Source organism: Ambystoma mexicanum, chromosome 2q, assembly GCF_040938575.1.
Source record: "Ambystoma mexicanum isolate Mex_15411 chromosome 2q, UKY_AmexF1_1, whole genome shotgun sequence".
NCBI classification, from domain to species: domain Eukaryota; kingdom Metazoa; phylum Chordata; class Amphibia; order Caudata; family Ambystomatidae; genus Ambystoma; species Ambystoma mexicanum.
This window is the reverse complement of record NC_090924.1, coordinates 402791983-402812170: the sequence shown is the minus strand read 5'-3', so window position 1 is coordinate 402812170 and position 20188 is coordinate 402791983. Positions and strand designations below refer to the sequence as shown.

Genomic DNA, 20188 nt, shown 5'->3' with positions numbered 1-20188 from the left:
TACACCCCCGTCTTTAGCACCCTTTAGTACGCTTTGGTTACTTGTACGTGAGACAGACTGTGTCCGGTAAGTGCTGGAGCAGGAACAATGACTTTAGATAATCTTCTCATTCCCCGCTTTCTCCTTAAAGAACTAAAGACGCTGCATGGACGGATGCAGAGCAGCAGATGGTCCCATTAGAAGCAAGCACGGTTATATTTACTAAAGATATTGAACTCTTCTCACAGACTTGCTTCTTATCACATAAATAATAGTTGTTAATATTGCGAAAATCAAATGTTCTCATTTTATTAGCCTCTGGAAGATGAAAGCCTGAGCCTGATTCATAACCGTGAATAGTACCTTCTGCACAGGCCCCTGAGGCGGCCACTCACCCCACAGACCTTTCCTGTCAGCTCCCTACCCTAAGTACTGAATGCGGTGTCCTCTTTCCATGCTCCTTCTGCCCTCTCGCTGCCTCTCCAACACCATTCCTGATCGCTTTTTCTTTTTATATAGTAGTGTATACAGTTAATTCAGTGTTTCATGCCAGCCTCTTTGAAGCACCCTAACAATATTTGTTATTAGTATTCACTGCCAGACCTCCCCGTTCAGACTTTAGCCTTCCCCTGACCCCTGGTTGGCGCATATTCAGTGCCGGATTAAACCCTGTGGAGGCCCCTCCGCAAATTATAAGAATGCTAACGCGGTGCAGGCCGTTGCACAGTGCAGCAGTGCATCAATGCCTCTGCCTTCCAAGGGCCCGAAAAGGAGTGCGGCCCATAGGCCAGTGCCTACTTGGCCTAATGGATGATCCGGCACTGCGCACATCACCCCCCATGCGCCAGATCCCCCGCCCCACCCCAATTCTACACGCGCACTTACTAGCAAGCTTCACAGGGAGAGTCTTCGTCCCGCTTGAAGCCGTACTTCAGGTTCAGGCAGCAGTCTTCCTGCGTCACATCATCCCCAATGAAATCCAAGCAGTGGCCAGTGGTGTCTTCAAAGGACCCGTAGCAGGACTCGGCCTCCGAGACTATAGGAAGAAAGGAACAGAGCTTACCACTGGATAGACAACTAATCGCCAATATGATCAGAAATGGGCTTGGGGGAGGGAGTTGTATAGTTGTGTTGTATAGATTTGCACAGACATTTACAGTGACTAAAAGCTGCAAACCATCTCGCAGGGGTCTGCAACATTTGGCTCTCCAGAAGTTTTGGACTACAACTCCCATCAACCCTTATAGCCAATGGTGACAGATTATGGACGTTCTAGTTCAAAATATCTGGAGAGCCAAAGGGTGCCGACCCTCTATTGACATACATGAGGATGCATACACAGTATCCCATGTTGTAAAAGATTTTCTTTTTGTTAGTCGACAGTTTCGTTGTGCACTTTTGTATAGTATATGTGTATGTAGGATAGCGGGGAGGTTGGGGTTTAGGAATGTGAGGTATGGAAGGGGCACATGTGGTGGACCCTGTCTTCCCATAACAAAAAAAAGATGGTCGAATTCAGGTGGACCGTGCATGACCAACCTGCTAACTTTCAAAAGAAAGTCATTGAGAACGAGTAGAACCTGTAGCGTTCTATTGCCCTACGCCAAAGAAAGAGGCAGGCTGCAGCACACTTTTTTTCGGTTCCACGTGTTAATATCCCCATACAAAAATATCACCATATTTTTGTGGCAATATTAAGGCATGCAACCTGCAAGGGACACCCCCGCGCCCACGAACCCCCAAAATTATCCCCCCCCAAAAATATCGCCTTTGCCCGTTCCAGACGACGGCGATATTTTTGGTGGGGATAATATGTAGTGATACCTTCTTTTCTGTACTGGGCCTCATTCAATGCACAAGGCACTTTCCTCGTGATCAGAATGAAAAGAGGGTCCCCATCTACTGACCAGTAAACTAGAATCAGTAGCCTGCAGGGGGATTCATAAATAAAGGAAAGGATCCCTGGTGTGAGGCGCCACACGAGGATCCTTTTCCTTAAAACAAGAAAAAGGTTTTAATAATGTGAGGGATCCTTTACTCTAAAAAATGAAAAGTTTTTTTTAAAAACCCACTTTGCCGGCGTAAGCAGAGTACCATTGGATCCACGGTTTTCAACCCACTCAAAGGAGGGTTGAGAGGCGCTCTACACGGAGTCACTGCCGCTGCCCAGGCCTAAATGAAGATTCTCCCCTGACAGACAGGGGAGGCCCCATAATCACTCCCACCCCCAGATGGCCGCTTGTCATTAGCAACACCAGGAACTCCAATTAACGGCACTACCCAGGCCTCCCAGGTCCACTAGGAGTCCCCGGGCCACACCGGGCCAACGCGGCCAGGGTTGAGGAGTGTTGTGGAGGTCCACCACGTGGTGCAGTCACCGCTGGGCTGCAGTTGACATACGCAGCTCGGCCAAGTTAATGGAAAGGACTCCTCCACGCTGCTGGTACTTTCTGGGCTGAACCTAGCGTACACAGCCCAGCCAAAGTTAACACGTTGGCACCCCCACACACTGCTGCTTGTTAGGAAAGATTTCCCTTAGGTGCAATTTTCCCTCCAATTGTAAACCCCACAAACGTTTTGCTTATGTTTGGCTCACCTAGACTGACTTTTGCCAGTGGAGCACAGCCTTTGGCTGCACTCCTCTGGACTTTCGCTCATTTGTTATCGAGAAACTGACAGTCCTTCAGTCGGTCAGTACTGGGAAACTACGTTTCCCTTAGTCTTCGACTTTGTTGCTATTTCTTGGTAACTTTTTAGCTATGAGCCAAGTACCTTGCAGTACCACGAATAGGGGTCCTTTTGTTTTATTGACCTAGCCACTCTCTAAAGATTTTGTGGTGTTTGTACAAGTGTGCCTAGGACGAACTGGTAGCAGCAGTTCCTTTGAAACTATTTTTACAAACTATGCCGCATTTACTGCATTTGGCCCAAGACCAGTCAGTGCCGGAAATGGCTGTAACAAAGTCTTTTGTTCTGTCCTTTGGCCATTTTGTCCCATTGCCTTCCCACAGGTCTAGAGACCCGGGTATTCCTTATTTGGGCATGCAATCTCCCATCAAAACTGCATCTTTCGCAGGCTCCTGCATGTCACGTGTGCTAGTGCCCAGGAAGAGGGTTGGAACTGTTTGGTCCCAATCCACACTACTGGTGCCAGTATATCTGGTAGCCATGAATGACTGGAACCAATGTGGGCCACGGTTGGCCCACGTCTTGTGTTCATGCAAGAGAGCACATCTTCCATTGGCTATCTGATATTTGAGCGCGAACCGAATCTTGGATAAGAGAAGAGGCTCTGCATCCATTCCAGGTTGATCTACTGAGGTTCACACTGAACCTCATAAGGAGCCAAGTATCCTGAACAAGAAAGCAGACTTGAGGAACCGCTGGTGACATGCCTGGAAGGTGTGGCACCGTGACCCTACTGTCCCGCCGGACCCCTGCTGTTTCGAACCAAGAAGGCCTGCAAGGGCGCTTTGCCCCTTTAGAGTAGTGGGAACAACTACTCTCAGCATCTCCTACTTACACTCCCAAAAAGCCTCTTCAGAAGTGTTCCTGGGCCATCCAATGAACTGTCCAACTCAAACCCAGGGTATTGCACAGTAACGCTCAGTCCAAGTTGAGACTCAAGACTTTGGGAATCGCTAGCTTGTGGTCCTGAGCCCTCCCCTGCCAAAACTCATTGTCCTAGCTCCTTTGGGTGGAGATTTACGGAAGTGTGCCTCACCGCAAGCATTTGCGGTTCATGCGTCGTCCTGCTGTAGTGGCCATCACTGAAAGTGCCTGCAGTTCTTGCCTACTGTGTCCTGAGACATGCTACACAGGAACTATATTTCTCCTTTCTTCGAGAGCCGAGTAAAGGCTACTGTCCCACCACAGACGATTGTCCCGTCCCGCAGCTGATGAGAGCCAGAGCATCCTGAAACTGCAGGGTCAACACCTACGAGCAAAGTGGGTTGGACTGCAAAAGTTTGGTCAGGACTGTGTCGAGGGTCGGTGAGTACTTTCCTAATTTACTGGTGGCCCCCTGGCACATCCATCCATTTTTACGCACGAGTATTCCTCAAAAGATACTCACCTTGGCTGTGATAGCCTGTGCACCGCAGCTATTCCCGAACTCTGAAAGTCGCACTGTCCACAAGGATAGACCCCCTTCTACGAATAGGAACTTATTCTTTTTCACCTCAATCCCCTTCCCGAGCAGCTACATCCCCCTGAAGAGAACTCTTTTAGTTTTACCCATGACTGTGGGTTGTTGGGGCAAAACTGTACTTGGAGTGCTAGGCTCCTCACTTCTTAGGGCTGGACTACCTAAGTTAAGGATTGTTGATGAAGGACAGACTAAACTGATATATGTGTTGATCTAACCCCTTTCAGTTACAGGTTGTGCTTATTTTTAGGCTTATCACATTATTGTATATATGTTACATAGTGAATAAGCGTGTGTGGTAATTGTTTTCTTGATAAAACCACAGTTATCGTGTTTTTGTTATAAAGGCAGGCTCAGACTGGCTTATAGGGCAATAGGCCCATGTCCGAACCAAAAACACAAAATGTTGGTGTGGGCCAGATTTGTGGGTCAAAGTGGGCCACTTTTCTGGCCACTTTCACTCTGCGGCTAGAAGTTAGGACCAGGGTTGATGAATAAATATTCTTTAAAATGCACAACTTTATAAAAAAAACTCCCCCTTGGGTACTATTCAAACAGTGTCACAAAAGGAATTGTGGGCCACATTTTTATTGGTGCGCAAGACAATGTTATCCCCCAGTCCGACCCTGTATAAAGGCCTATAATAAATGCATTTTGATATACATCTGTCTAAGAGTAATCTGTGGACTTTTACTGTGTGTGCTCATTGTGGGCTTCCAATCACTCTCACCCCTCCTGAGACTTAGTCTTGACCGCCTGCCAAGATACCATAGACTGGTCTGGTTTGTCCAGAAGGGTCCCCCGTTCCACTAAACTAGGGTGGCCTCCTAAACTTCTGCCCACCAGGTCAGAGTTTAGAAATCAATCTTAAGACTGCTGCCTGCCTACTCCAAGAGCTGCGTATCTGCCAGAGAATCCTCCATCAACAGATAGAATATCATCAACCAACAGCAACAACCTTGTGACAGCCCAGGCTTACTCTGAAGTAAGGCATTTTGTATATAGGTTTTTTTTTTACAGCGCACTGTATGGACTTTGAATATATTTTGTAAGACTTTTCACATGTTTAAGAACTGTTTACATTTTTTAAAAGGACTTGAAGGTTTTAGTTACACAGCTGCTTAGGGTTAGTTCATATTGTAAATAGTGTCTTCCCCCCCTTTTTTACAAAACTCAAAACAACCCTGTTGATGTACTGGAAGAAAGCATAATTGAAACTAAAACAACTACTAAACAAACCATACACCAGCATTCCTTTGTCCGCCTTTCTTTTTGTGGGTCAGTTATTTAAAAGTAGTGTCGATCTCCTTAGGGATTTTGGTAAAAATCTATCCGGCTCCAACCTTTGTCTTTCCATCGCTTCTCCACGCTACAGCAGGATGATCACGAACCCAGGTAAACAGGCTTTGAAGACAGGTATGAGGTGGGTCAAGCAGTAATCTAAGGCACAAACATTATATGGTGTTCCAGCCTACTCGGTTCTCCCAGGAAGGTGCGCAGTCCGATCCTCCCCGACTACATTACCTCAGAGGCAAAGGAGGTTTATCGTTCACGTTGTCCCCATTTCACCTTTATGATTTAGATAACTGCTGTTCCAATAGTAGTGTGGAGCTGAGGAGTTCTGAAAAGACTACTTATCCATCCACTCCTGCAGGGCTGTCAAGATTTCGTCACAATGAGTTTAACTTATTTGTGCGTGGCGGGGCTGAGTTGGGCCTGGAGCCATTGCATAAAACAGTTGAAAGTGAAACTGTGCCAGACACTAATATTTGAAAACTGTATGTATACCAAAACATATGAGTGAGATCAGAAAAGATCTGAACGTGTTTATGCCACCTCAATAAACGTCCCCTTTCGTCCAATTGTTATGTTATGTTATGTTATTTGGCACTTGTTTTACCATTAGTACGATTCCAAAGGGCTGTGTGTTGAATGCCCTTAGGGACCGCAGTCCAGGTCAGCGGAGAGAGTAGTTTAGTACAACGTGCATGGGTTCACTCGTTATGTGTGCACCTAGTGTGCAATAGGTAATGTGGAGCTGCATATTAGTGCTAGCCGTGGTGTGGTGGCTGTGTAAGTGCAGTAGAATGTCTGCAGTAAGACCAATGTACTATGGTATCTGCATTCTGGCAGTGCTGGTGCTCGAGAGGAACGTTGTGTGCAGCTAGGCCAACATTCGAGGGGTATAGCTGCGTTCTAAAGACTATTGAGGTGAACTTGGGGGTGTGCGAGTATGTGTGTAGCTAGACCAAATTATTTTGAGGGGTGTAGCTGCGTACTAAATGTTTATTGGTGCAGAGGCAAGAGTTAGCATAGTGGTGTGTTGGAGTGTTAGTGCGTTTTCCAGGGGGACCTTTTTTTCTGTTCAGCTTCCAGTGCCTGCCGAGGATGTGGAATCTTCCTGTATCTTGATGGGTCAAGTTGTTTGGTGAAGACAGATTGGTGGTCATCAGCTACCCCTTCTCAACCGTGTGAAGAAAGTGGGCCTGTAGAAGGCAGATAGCTAGTTTATACAAATACTGGCTATTGAAGGTCACAGACTAGTTTTTAAAGTAGTTTTATGATAGTACAATGTATTCATAAATTTAGACACACATCTAAAATCTGTAGGTTCACAAAGAAAAAACGCAAATGAACCTTAATCACATTTAAGCCCCATTGGGCTTGCAAGAAGAGTTGCAAACTGTATTACGCCACAGTTGAGTGAGTGAGGGTTAGTAACAAGTATATAGTGCCAATTGTCATACTACTTATAAACTGGTAGTATGTTACTGTTGTCGACACAAAATTATGTTAGTGTTTCTGGTTCGGGATGGAGTGAGCCTTCACTTGGATTTGACTGTTCGCAGGTTAAGGGTCCGAACTATCATCAGGACGTAATTCAAAAGGTGAACGCCTAGAAGGACAGATGACACACGAGAGTGAGTGTCAGAGAAAGGGTGACCTCACAGAAGGAATTCTGTGTGAAAACTGCATGCTAAAAAGCCTACCTTAGTAGTATCAGCGGTTGAACTTGAGGTTATTAGTTTACTGCGCAGAAATTGGCAGGAGGTCCGTAGCAAACTCTACAGAAAAAGGGGTAACAATGAGTTACCTGGATATTATGTTGATTCATAGGGAAGTTAAATTTCAACAATAGGGAAACATACCTTTAGATGAGGGTATGTCTGGTCTAGGGTTGCTGGAGAGTTCACAAGTGGAACTTGATTTATGGTGATGGAAGGATATCCATGGTCACTAAAAAGACTCTGGGAAGTGTACATTGAACCTGACCTATCCATGAACAGGCAGGTCAATGCAGCCGCCTCTGCATCAGCATACCACTCCAAACTGCTTAACGCAGCTAGACCCTTCCTCTCCCAAGAAAACGGTCTCACTATTGCTCGGGCGATTATCGGCTCCAGGATCGACTACTGCAATGCACTCTTTGTAGGGACCTCCTGCAAAAACCTGGCCAAACTTCAATTAGCTCAAAACAACGCTTTGAGAGCTGCCACAGACACTTCAAGACACGACCACATCTCGCAAATCAGGAGGAAGGTTCACTGGCTCCCCGTCAAGGAGAGGATCGTGTTCAAAACACTGGCCTTGACGCACAAATGCCTCAATGGGCTGGCACCACCCTACCTAGCCCACAGAATCATCCCCAACACCACTTCCAGACCATCAAGAACGGCCTATGCCAACAGCATAATGGCGCCCATCACACACAAAGTGCGCGCTGGTGGCTCAAGCTTCCCTAAGATGGCTGCCACCCACTGGAACGCCCTCCCTCCAGAATTGTGTCAGATTGACTCTCACGCTGCCTTCAGGAAAGCCATCCAGACTAGGCTCTTTGTCTGAACAGATGCCTGAAAAGCCATAAACGGATGCACTCACTGTATGCCTCCCTGTAATTCCCAATGTAACTGTTCACTATGTATTCTATCATTCTGCACCAAGTATTTTTGTGGGGCCGCATACTTGTAACCCTGAATCATGCCTTCTTACATGTCCTTCATAGCGCCTCAATGCCCGAGGGCTGCAGTGCGCTCTATAAATATAAAAAATAAATAAATAAATGAGGGAGAATGTAGAAAAAGCTACCGTTTACTCCATTTTTAATAGTGAAGGCATGAACGGTGCCGATTCACGTGTTAACTTGGAATCTATTTGGTTATATCGTGGATGGTACATCCTAGCGTGGAAGTACCTGTAATGGTTGAAATGGTGTTAAATGACATGCTGGGTTGGAGTGGTATTTTTGCTTAGTGAGGTGCGCATAAGACTCTGATTGGAGGAGAGTGATAGTTATTATGGCTAAATTGTAAATGCAGATAGTGCATCTTAACGTGGCGGTCCCTGGAGTAGTTTGAGGCAAAAAAAGGGGGGTACTAGATTCCAGTGCGCTTAATGTGGTGCTTATACAAATAAGTACGGATTGTACTCGTGAATTGCATTTAAACGATCATTTCAGCTTGAAAAATTCACAATAAACTGCGTGCTCGAGTGCGAGTCAAGAGCGCAGTGGCGGAGATAGTTGAGTATTTACATGCAGGCCGTGCTGGATCTCTTACCTTGTCAGGCAGAAGGCTAATGTCGAGTGGAGCTGTGCGTTCAGGGTGTGAGCAGTGTCACCGCTCAGTAAAGAAGGGGAAGGGAGTGCCGAGTCATTATGCGTGCACATGCATAGTTGGCTACTGTCGATGGCACTACTGAATATAGTGCACGCATGCGTGTCGGGGCAATGTTAAACAAGATGCGCGCACGTGTGGTCGGGTGCTAGTAGAAAACACCAGCTGGATTGCAAATATTGGCGGATGTGTGATAAGCTTGTTTCGCAAGTCGAGTCAGTTAGGACTTGGAGAGCTCAAGTATGGACATGTGGATTACTTAGTGTGTTAATGCCCGTAGTGTGGGAGCATTAATGTTAAAATCTGCATAGGAATGCATCAACACTTAATACAGAAACCACATTTTAACAAGATGCAGACAAATATATTAGCAGAGCACAGACATGTGTAGACACTGTTGGTGTCAGAAAATCTCACGGTACAAGTGAAATGAAATATCTCTCCAAATGAATCTCGAATGGTACATTGTCATTGTTACTCCAAAATACATGAGCACTTGTGCAGCTATATACAGAATGGTTTTAGACACTAAGCTGGCTTACAAATGAAGAATATAGTGGCAGAAGGCAGGAAAATACATCATGGACATGGGGTGAATTTAGAACATGTAATTTCAGATGCATTTGTAATGTGGTTCAGAACATACCCATGATTCAAAGAACAATTGTATAGATAGTTCAGAAACAATTCGTTGTCCCTAGTTGATAAGGTATAGGAACCAGTGGTTTAGTCAATGTTAAGGTGCGGGTACTCGTGCAAACAATAGGGATGGGTATTGCTATTGAAGTGCCCTGAGAAAATGGCATAGAAGAGATGATGCTGTTATTTAAAGAAAAGGTTCCATTCAATTGCCACGTTTAGACCTTGCTTGACTGAATTAAGGCGATAAATCCATTTTTGCTCTACTTTGCGAAGTGATAGATCTCCGTCACCGTCTCTGAATGGATTTCTGGCTATTTGCAGGATGAACCAAAACATGTCATTATGGGTATGGTTTTTCTCTTGGAAGTGTGCAACCATTGGCTTGTCAGGAATTGGATTTTTTGCTGCACGAGCGGTGTTCGCATATGCGTTGTCGTATTTCTCTCTTACTTTTCCCGATGTATAGTAACTTGCACGGGCATTGGATGGCATATACTGTCCATTTACTTTTGCAATTTGTGAAGGTGTTAAAGTTCCAGGTTTTGCCATTTAGATCCATGGATTTCATGTCTTTCGTCAGGCAACATACTGACCAAGACCTGCATTTATAGTGGCCTTTACCGGTGGTGGATTCCACAAAGTGGTCTATCGTTCGGGAGGTCTGATGGATTCTGTATAGGTGTTGACTAAGCAGTCTTTTAAATTTCTACTGCGCTTGAAGGCAAAGCGGGGTTTTGTGGGGTTGAATGATTCCGTGTGGAGGATGTTCTAGTGACGTAGGATGCTCTTCTTGATTTGATTGCTCAAAGGGGAGAAAGTAGTCACGCAAGTGATTTTATCTTTGCAGTCTTCCCGCGCAGTGGGTGACAAACAGGATTCTCCGCTTCTGTTTTTTGCTCTTTTCCTGGTTCGGCGAATGAATTGGCTAGGGTAGCCTCTTTCTTTCAGTCTTGTTGAGAGGTCTCTGCTGGTTATATCATAGTCTTCTCGTGAGGTGCAGTTGCGCCTAAGGCGTAAGTATTGGCCGAAAGGTACATTTTCTTTTAAGGCTGCAGGATGGAAACTGTGGAACTCCAGAAGGGTGTTCTTTGCCGTAGATTTACAATATAAAGTGGTGGCCAAAGTATTTGCAGTGGGTTTGTAGATGGTAAGGTCCAGGAAAGGGATGGATAGTTTATCTGACTTTATGGTAAACTTGATGCAGGTATCTTGACCATTGAGCCATGTGAAGAATTCTTGTAGTTCTGGTTTCCTTTCCATGTCATCATGACATTGTCGATGTAGCGAATCCAAACACCTATCTGCTTCTTGAAAGGGTTGTTGACATCATAGATGGATTTGGCTTCAAAAGAGTCCATGAACAGATTTGCAATGTCCGGTGCAAAAGTGGCCCCCATGGAGGTACTGTGGCATTGTTGGTAGAAAGATTTTTCTAAGATGAAATAGTTTTCTGTAAGAGCAATCCGAATACATTCAAGGAGGAAGGCAGTTGGTGGTTCCAAGTTGGTTCTTTTTGTCGAGGTATGTAGCCAGGACGTCAATGCATTCACGTTGGGGGATGCTGGTATAAAGGGATTCGAAATCGAAGGCGACTAGAAGATCTTCTTGGCCAACAACGAGGGTATCTAATTTCTTGATTGTGGACGTCGTGTCTTGAACATAAGACCGCATTTGGCTGATGAATGGTCGTAGAAAAAAGTCGATGTAGATGGATAGAGGTTCCAAAACTGATCCTGTGCCGGCCACTATGGGGCGGCCGGGAGGGTTTCTTTCATCTTTGTGAATCTTAGGTGGTAAGTAGAAGGCTGTTAGGATAGGATTGCGGTTTTTCAAAAAAAGTTTATCATCGTCGATCCAACCTTCTTGCCAAGCGTGCACATCAGACTTTCCATTTCCGTAAGGAGCAATGGGTATCGGTCGGTAGAATTTTATATTGGTGAGATGTTTGTGGACTTCTGTGTCGTAGAGGGTTTTGGCCCACAGGACAATACCTCCACCTTTGTCCGCGGGTTTTATGAGGAAGTCATGGTTATTCGAGGTTTTTCAAGGCCAGGCATTCATTTTTTACTCAAGTTGTCCGGATATCTGAAATGTCAAAGAGTTGGTTAATTTCCAGAAGGATGCGATTCTCATAGGCAAGGATTTTAGGGCACACCATGTGTGATAACGCCGTGAAGGTAGAGGGGGGTCTTAGTCCTGTAGATGTGGGGGGGGTCTTTTTCTGGTTTCTCGTTGAAGAAATATTTGAGTCTGATAGTCCGGAAGAATTTACGGAGTTCCACTTCTATTTGAAATCTGTTTGCTGGTGTGGTGGGGATGAAACTCAGGCCTTTGCATAGGATATTAGTCTCCTCGTGTGAGAGCTCGTATTTGCTCAGATTGGAGATGGGTATTACCACGTTTGGTTCCCTGGGGGCATCCATTGACGCGTTCTCATGGGGTGTTGCTGGTATTGTCTTGGTCGGCCTCTCTGTCCGCGTCCCTGAAAAGACTGTTGCTGATTCCATTGGTTTTAAATGGAAAGGAAACCAGAACTACAAGAATTCTTCACATGGCTCAATGGTCAAGATACCTGTATCAAGTTTACCATACAGTCAGATAAACTATCCATCCCTTTCCTGGACCTTACCATCTACAAAACCACTTCAAATACTTTGCCGTAGGTTTACGATATAATGTGGTGGCCAAAGAACACCCTTCTGGAGTTCCACAGTTTCCATCCTGCAGCCTTCAAAGAAAATGTACCTTTCGGCCAATTCTTACGCCTTAAGCGCAACTGCACCACACGAGAAGACTACGATATGACCAGCAGAGACCTCTCGACAAGACTGAAAGAAAGAGGCTACCCTAGCCACATCATTCACCGAGCCAGGAAAAGAGCAAAAAACAGCAGAGAATCCTGTTCGTCACCCACCGCACAGGAAGTCTGCAAAGATAAAATCACTTGCGTGACTACTTTCTCCCCTTTGAGCAATCAAATCAAGAAGAGCATCCTACGTCACTGGAACATCCTCCACACAGAATCATTCAAACCCACAAAACCCCGTTTTGCCTTCAAGCGCAGTAGAAATTTAAAAGACTGCTTAGTCAACACCTATACAGAATCCATCAGACCTCCCGAACGACAGAACACTTTGTGGAATCTACCACCGGTAAAAGGCCACTATAAATGCAGGTCTTGCTCGGTATGTTGCCTGATGAAAGACATGAAATCTATGGATCTAAATGGCAAAACCTGGAACTTTAACACCTTCACAAATTGCAAAAGTAAATGGACAGTATATGCCATCCAATGCCCGTGCAAGTTACTATACATCGGGAAAAGTAAGAGAAATATGACAACACATATGCGAACACCGTTCGTGCATCAAAAATGCCATTCCTGACAAGCCAATGGTTGCACACTTCCAAGAGAAAAACCATACCCATAATGACATGTTTTGGTTCATCCTGCAAATAGCCAGAAATCCATTCAGAGGCGGTGACAGATATATCACTTCGCAAACTAGAGCAACAATGGATTTATCACCTTAATTCAGTCAAGCAAGGTCTAAACGTGGCAATTGAATGGAACCTTTTCATTAAATAACAGCATCATCTCTTCTATGCCATTTTCTCACGGCACTTCAATAGCAATACCCATCCCCATTATTTGCACGAGTACCCGCACCTTAACATTGACTAAACCACTGGTTCCCATACCCTATCAACTAGGGACACCGAATTGTTTCTGAACTATCTATACAATTTTTCTTTGAATCATGGGTATGTTCTGAACAACATTACAAATGCATCTGAAATGACATGTTCTCAATTCACCCCCATGTCCATGATGTATTTTCCTGCCTTCTGCCACTATATTCTTCATTTGCAAGCCAGCTTAGTGTCTAAAACCATTCTGTATATAGCTGCACGAGTGCTCATGTTTTTGGAGTAACAATGACAATTTAGCATTTGACATTCATTTGGAGAGATATTTAATTTCGCTTGTACTGTGACATTTTCTGACACCAACAGTGTGTACACATTTCTGTGCTCTTCTAATATATTTGCTTGCATCTTGTTAAAATGTGGTTTTTGTATTAAGTGTTGATGCATTCCTATGCAGATTTTAAAATTAATGCTCCCACACTTCGGGCATTAACACACTAAGTAATCCACATATCCAAGTCCTAACTCTGACTCGACTTGCGAAACAAGCTGATCACACGTCCGCCAATATTTGCAATCCAGCTGGCGTTTCTACTAGCACCCGACCACGCATGCACGCATCTCGTTTCACATCGCCCAGACAGGCATGCGTGCACAATATTCAGTAGTGCCATCAACAGTAGCCAACTACGCATGTGCACGCATAATGACTCAGCACTCCCTTCCCCTTCTTTACTGAGCGGTGACACTGCTCACACTCTGTGTTGCCATGTCCGCTTATAACAAGCGACTTTGGGCTTGTTTTTGAACCAAGTCGCGTGTTTTTTTTATAGGTTGCTTGTCGCGGGTTTAGTCCGCTTATCGTGTGTTTCAGTCGCTTATTGTTGTGCTTATTTCTTCATAAGCACAACAATAAGAACACTTCAGTTCTCCCTGCACCTAAGGTCAGCCCCTCCCATTACAATGCCAGCACCAAACTGCTAATGATGGGCCATTAGTCACTGAATGGTTTCGTGCTGTTATTGTAATGGTTGGGGAGGTGCGCCGGTGCATGGGGAGTGGGCCTGCATTCTAGGCAGCTTTACCGCTCTGCAGGTGTGCAACTGCCATCAGTTAACACTCTCTGACTGACTGACTCATTCATACCAGCACCAGTTTACCTGCGTAAAAAGCGCTTGAAAAACACCCCAGTGCCACTAAGAGCAGAGAGCACTGACAGCAGCCACTTGCCACTCGTCTGCCGTCTCCAGTGAGCCAGAGCCAGCTTCTTCTATGTTTTGCTCGTGCCCGGCATCACTGTCAGTCCCCAGAGGATCCAGCCTGCAGCCTGACCAGGAGTCGCGACCCACCCCCCCCTCATTCAGTATCTTCAGTAAGGTGAGTCATGTGTGTTCCGCTTTTTACGACTTTATCTCCCAGTTCTCTTGCTCTCTCCCCCTCCCCCTTTTCTTCACACACCCTTTGCAACGTTATGTTATCCCCTCTTTCCAAAGATTTTTACGTGGGCATACTGGTTTCTAAACAGCACAGCAGCACCATGATTTCATTCGATCTGAAGTGCGATCGTACAAAGTGTGTTTGTGTACGTTAGTGTAATGGTTGTGTCACGCTGTTGGCAGTGAATCCAGCATATTCTCAGCGTTGCGCACGCGGCCTGCATTGTTCAGTGATGTTTTCGTACTGAATTGTGTTCTTGAAACAGTAATTCATCTTCCACTCTGACTTTCGGTGAAGAGTTTATTTGCAAACGGGCGGTAGGGAGATTTCAATGTTTTAGGTGGGGAGGGATGTCGAGGGCCGGCTCTCAGTTGGGTGCGTGGCTTGGGTGATGAGTTGATGGGCATGGCCATCCTCAAACATGGGAATGGCAGAGTCGCCCTGCCCGAACTTGGTGCAGTGATCCGGCATAGCTAGGATCTCTGCCACACGTGTTTAATACACTGAGCTATTGCCTGAGCCATAGCAGCACTCGCATGTATGGATATGAATGCAGACTTTGGTGTTTCACGTGGCAATAGATATATTAGAGTGAATGTACGACCCCTGAAGCATTATAATTAACTGATCCGAATTAAATGTACTTTCCAACAGCAGCCCGGCAGCAGGTACATAGCCCCACCAGCACACCATAAAATGTCCTGGCGTGTTGTATTTATGGTTTAAACTTTAGACTTCCACTTTTCTGCACCCCGTACATTTCAAACTTCCAACCTTGTGCTTGTGGGCTTTCAGTTTCGCAATTAGCAGGTGGGAGACAGCGCATGCCATGACCCTAGGCCTCCGGGAAGCTTGGCCTCCGCAAGCAGAGATGCCTTGCCCGCCCATTGCTGTGTGCGTTTCCCCTCTCTTGGTCTCTTGGTGGGCCACCTATGCAAATGGCAATTCATGCCATGTGTGACGGACTGTTTTAATAGTGTCAAGGAAGCAGGGGGGGGGGGCTGATAAAATGTGAAGCAAATTCTGTATTTTAAAGAATATTCTGTAAGATTGATCAAAGCTACTATCCACATGCTGAAGGAACTGATCAAATGACCCACACATGTTCTTCTATTGGAATGGCTGGACTGTCTCGCTGGGGCAAATACGGAAAGAGATACTGCAAAGACTGGGAGAGGAGCTCAGATTTAAAGGACTGGATCCGGCCCGTCCAGGGTGACCAAACAAAAGCAGCGTGCCGATTCTGCAAGACAGAAGTCCGTGCACACCATGCTGACCTGATGCAGCACAAAAATACAGAGAAGCACAGGAAAAATTGCTTGCCTTTTTCTACAGCCCGACTCACGGACATGGGCATTTCTGCTACCCCCAAACTAAGTGACACGACCCTGCTGAAGACCGAGCTTCAAATGGCCTGTTTTGTTTCATGTCACACCGCAATCCGCTCAGTAGATCATTTGGGGGAGCTGGTTGCAAGCGCATGCAAAAAGGAAATCAAACTGCACCGTACAAAGTGTACAGCCTTAATAAACAGAGTCATTTCACCATGCATGTTTGAAGAACTCATAAAGGACATTGGTAACACTTCATACTCTCTGGTGATTGATGAGAGCACTGACATAACGACATTGAAGCAGCTGTGTGTTGTGGTACGGTACTTCAGTCAGTCTCTCAACAAGATCATTTCAACCTTTCTGGGGCTGGTCACCCTGGAAGGGGAAACCGCAGAAGCCATTGCCAACTCGCTTCTGCAGTTTCTTGGAAACATTGGCCTGAAGTTCAGCAACTGCCTGGGGATTGGAACAGATGGTTGCAGTGTCATGGTTGGGAGGCACAACTCAGTCTACACAAGACTTCGGCAACAGAACGAGCACCTCATCCTCATAAAGTGTGTGTGCCATTCTATTCAGCTGTGCGCAAGCAAAGCAGTTGAACTGCTACCACGCAACTTGGAGTCTCTTGTGGGTAGTACCTACAACTGGTTTTCACGCAGTGCACAGCGGCAAAGGGAGTATGCAAAGATCTATGCTCTCATTAACAATGGGGAGGAGCCGTTGAAGCTTGTGCAGCTGTCAGCCACCCGCTGGCTTTCTATCTATGACTGCTGTGTGCGTGTTTTACAGCAGTGGGATGCACTAAAACTTCATTTCCAGTTGTGCAAGGACAAAGAACGGTGCTATGATGCAGAACTGCTGTATCAAATGTACTGTGACCCGGTGAACAAATTATATGTGACCTTTCTGACCCCAATACTGCAAGAGTTTGTACGGTTAAACAAACTCTTCCAACTGGATTGTGGCAATGCATTTAAAATGTTGGACTCTCTGCAAAGCTTCTACAGGGGAATAATTGTGAGAATTATTATCCCCAAATGTATCCCTCCATCTGATGCAGGTCTGATTGAAATTGATTTGGGAGACAACCGTAATCACTTGCCGACACCTGCAATTTCATTTGGAACAATGTTCAACATTGCACTTGCAGACAATGTCATTTCTAAGGAGCAGGAGCTGACTGTGAAAGGAAGATGCAGAGACTTTCTTTTTGAGGCTGCCAGACAGGTGCAGCAAAGACTCCCCGAAAATGTTGCTGTGTGGAAATCCATGGCAGCATTCTCACCCTCTTTGATACTGTCGCAGGTAAAACCCACCCTGTCAGATATATCCATGCTGAAGCTGTTCAGAGGAGATGTGGGGTTGTTGGACAGCCAGTATCGTGCGGTTTCTTTCCAGGACTGGAAAGTAAAAGATGACAGGCAGGCAACTGAGTTCTGGGTGGAAGTTTTCGATTTTACAGATGCCAGTGGGGAGCGGTGCTTCAAAGAACTGGCCTTGTTTGCCCTGTCATTACTTGCAATGCCGCTAAGTAATGCAGACGTTGAGAGAGTGTTCTCACAGATGAACATTGTCAAGTCTAAAACACGGAACCGAATGAGGCAGCAAACACTGAGCAGCATTTTGAACATTCGTTTTGGGCTGCGAAGACTAGCAAGTTGCTGTTCGAACTTTGAGCCAAGCACAGAAATGCTGAAACGTTTTAATCAGCATATCTACACAACCGGGGAAGAAAACAACGTGGAGGAGGAAGCAGATGATGGTCTCTTTCACTTCCCCTGACATAGTTATTGGACTGTGCCAAAAACATGAAGCTTTAATAAAGCCTTTTTTGTTGTTGTAACACACTATGTCTATGTCCTTTCTGTAGGTTTATAATTTAGTGTGGTGAATCTGACTTTTGTGACTTATCCGGAGCGTTTTAGGTGTGTGCTTGTTTTTTCAGCTTATCCATATTGGAGTCAGCTTGTTTTGGGCTTGTTTTGAAGGGGCATTCAGCTTATTTTCTCATTCTGACCTGGTGACAGCTCCACTCGACTTTAGCCTTCCGCCTGACAAGGTAAGAGACCCAGCACGGTCCGCGTGTAAATACTCAATTAACTATCTCCGCCACTGCGCTCTTGACTCTTGACTCGCACTCGAGCACGCAGTTTATTGTGAATTTTTCAAGCTGAAATGATCGTTTAAATGCAATTCACGAGTACAATCCGTACTTAGTTGTATAGGCACCACATTACACGCACTGGAATCTAGTACCCCCCCTTTTTTTGCCTCAAACTACTCCAGGGACCGCCGCGTTAAGATGCACTATCTGCATTTACAATTTAGCCATAATAACCATCACTCTCCTCCAATCAGAGTCTTATGTGCACCTCACTAAGCAAATATACCACTCTGACCCAGCATGCCATTTAACACCCTTACAACCATTATAGGCACTTCCACGCTAAGATGTACCATCCACGATATAACCAAATAGATTCCAAGTTAACACGTGAATCAGCACCGTTCATGCCTTCACTATTAAAAATAGAGTAAACAGTAGCTTTTTCTGCATTCTCCCTCATTTATTTATTATATTTATAGAGTGCACTGCAGCCATCGGGCATTGAGGCGCTATGAAGGACATGTAAGAAGGCATGATTCAGGGTTACAAGAATGCAGCCCCACAAAAATACTTGGTGCAGAATGATAGAATACATAGTGAACAGTTACATTGGGAATTACAGGGAGGCATACAGTGAGTTCATCCGTTTATGGCTTTTCAGGCATCTGTTTAGACAAAGGGCCTAGTCTGGATGGCTTTCCTGAAGGCAGCGTGAGAGTCAATCTGACGCAATTCTGGAGGGAGAGCGTTCCAGTGGGTGGCAGCCATGTTAGGGAAGCTTGAGCCGCCAGCGTGCACTTTGTGTGTGATGGGCGCCATTATTCTGTTGGCGTAGGCCGTTCTTGATGGTCTGGAAGTGGTGTTGGGGATGATTCTGTGGGCTAGGTAGGGTGGTGCCAGCCCATTGAGGCATTTGTGCGTCAAGGCCAGTGTTTTGAACACGATCCTCTCCTTGACGGGGAGCCAGTGAACCTTCCTCCTGATTTCCGAGATGTGGTCGTGTCTTGAGGTGCCTGTGGCGGCTCTCAAAGCATTGTTTTGAGCCAATTGGAGTTTGGCCAGGTTTTTGCGGGAGGTCCCTACAAAGAGTGCTTTGCAGTAGTCGACCCTGGAGCCGATAATCGCCCTAGCAATAGTGAGACAGTTTTCTTCGGAGAGGATGATCTAGCTGCGTTAAGCAGTTTGGAGTGGTGTGCTGATGCAGAGGCGACGGCATTGACCTGCCCGTTCATGGATAGGTCAGGTTCAATGTACACTCCCAGAGTCTTTTTAGTGACCATGGATATCCTTCCATCACCATAAATCAAGTTCCACTCGCGAACTCTCCGGCGTCAACGCTGGACCAGACATACTCTCATGTAAAGGTATGTTTCCCTATTGTTGAAATTTAACTTCCCTATGAATCAACATAATATCCAGGTAACTCATTGTTACCCCTTTTTCTGTAGACTTTGCTACGGACCTCCTGCCAATTTCTGCGCAGTAAACTAATAACCTCAAGTTCAACCGCTGATACTACTAAAGGTAGGCTTTTTAGCATGCAGTTTTCACACAAAATTCCTTCTGTGAGGTCACCCTTTCTCTGACACTCACTCTCATGTGTCATCTGTCCTTCTAGGCGTTCACCTTTTGAATTACGTCCTGATGACAGTTCGGACCCTTCACCTGCGAACAGTCAAATCCAAGTGAAGGCTCACTCCATCCCGAACCAGAAACACCAACATAGTTTTGTGTCGACAACAGTAACATACTACCAGTTTATAAGTAGTAGGAAAATTGGCACTATACACTTATGTTACTAACCCCTCACTCACTCAACTGTGGTGTAATAAACAGTTTGAAACTCTTCTTGCAAGCCCAATGGGGCTTAAATGTGATTAAGGTTCATTTACGTTTTTTCTTTGTGAACCTACAGATTTTAGATGTGTGTCTAAATTTATGAATAGATTTTACTATCATAAAACTAGTCTGTGACCTTCAATAGCCAGTATTTGTATAAACTAGCTATCTGCTTTCTACAGACCCACTTTCTTCACACGGTTGAAAAGGGGTAGCTGTTGACTCTTCTGTTCTCTTCTCGACAGGGAGGCCAGTCCGAAAACTCATGTTCTTACTGCACAGTTTCTAGCCCTATCCTCGGTCCACAGTTTGTTAAATCGGATCCCTGATAGATATTTCTGCTTGGACATGCCCAGATAGTCGGGATTAGCAACAAACAACTACCAGAACGTTCATTGCTAAAGTTCTTTGTAGGGATTTCCATAGGTGTAGTGTGGAG

At 45.5% G+C, this 20188-nt stretch overlaps 1 protein-coding gene across 1 annotated transcript in view; it reads right to left on the bottom strand.

The window, feature by feature from the left end:
* CFP (complement factor properdin) overlaps nucleotides 1-20188 on the bottom strand; it is a 418911-nt gene that overhangs the window by 352075 nt on the left and 46648 nt on the right. The window contains exon 2 of the mRNA XM_069647422.1: nucleotides 865-1015. Coding sequence (XP_069503523.1) covers nucleotides 865-1015 — 151 coding nt within the window. The remainder of the gene's footprint in view (nucleotides 1-864; nucleotides 1016-20188) is intronic.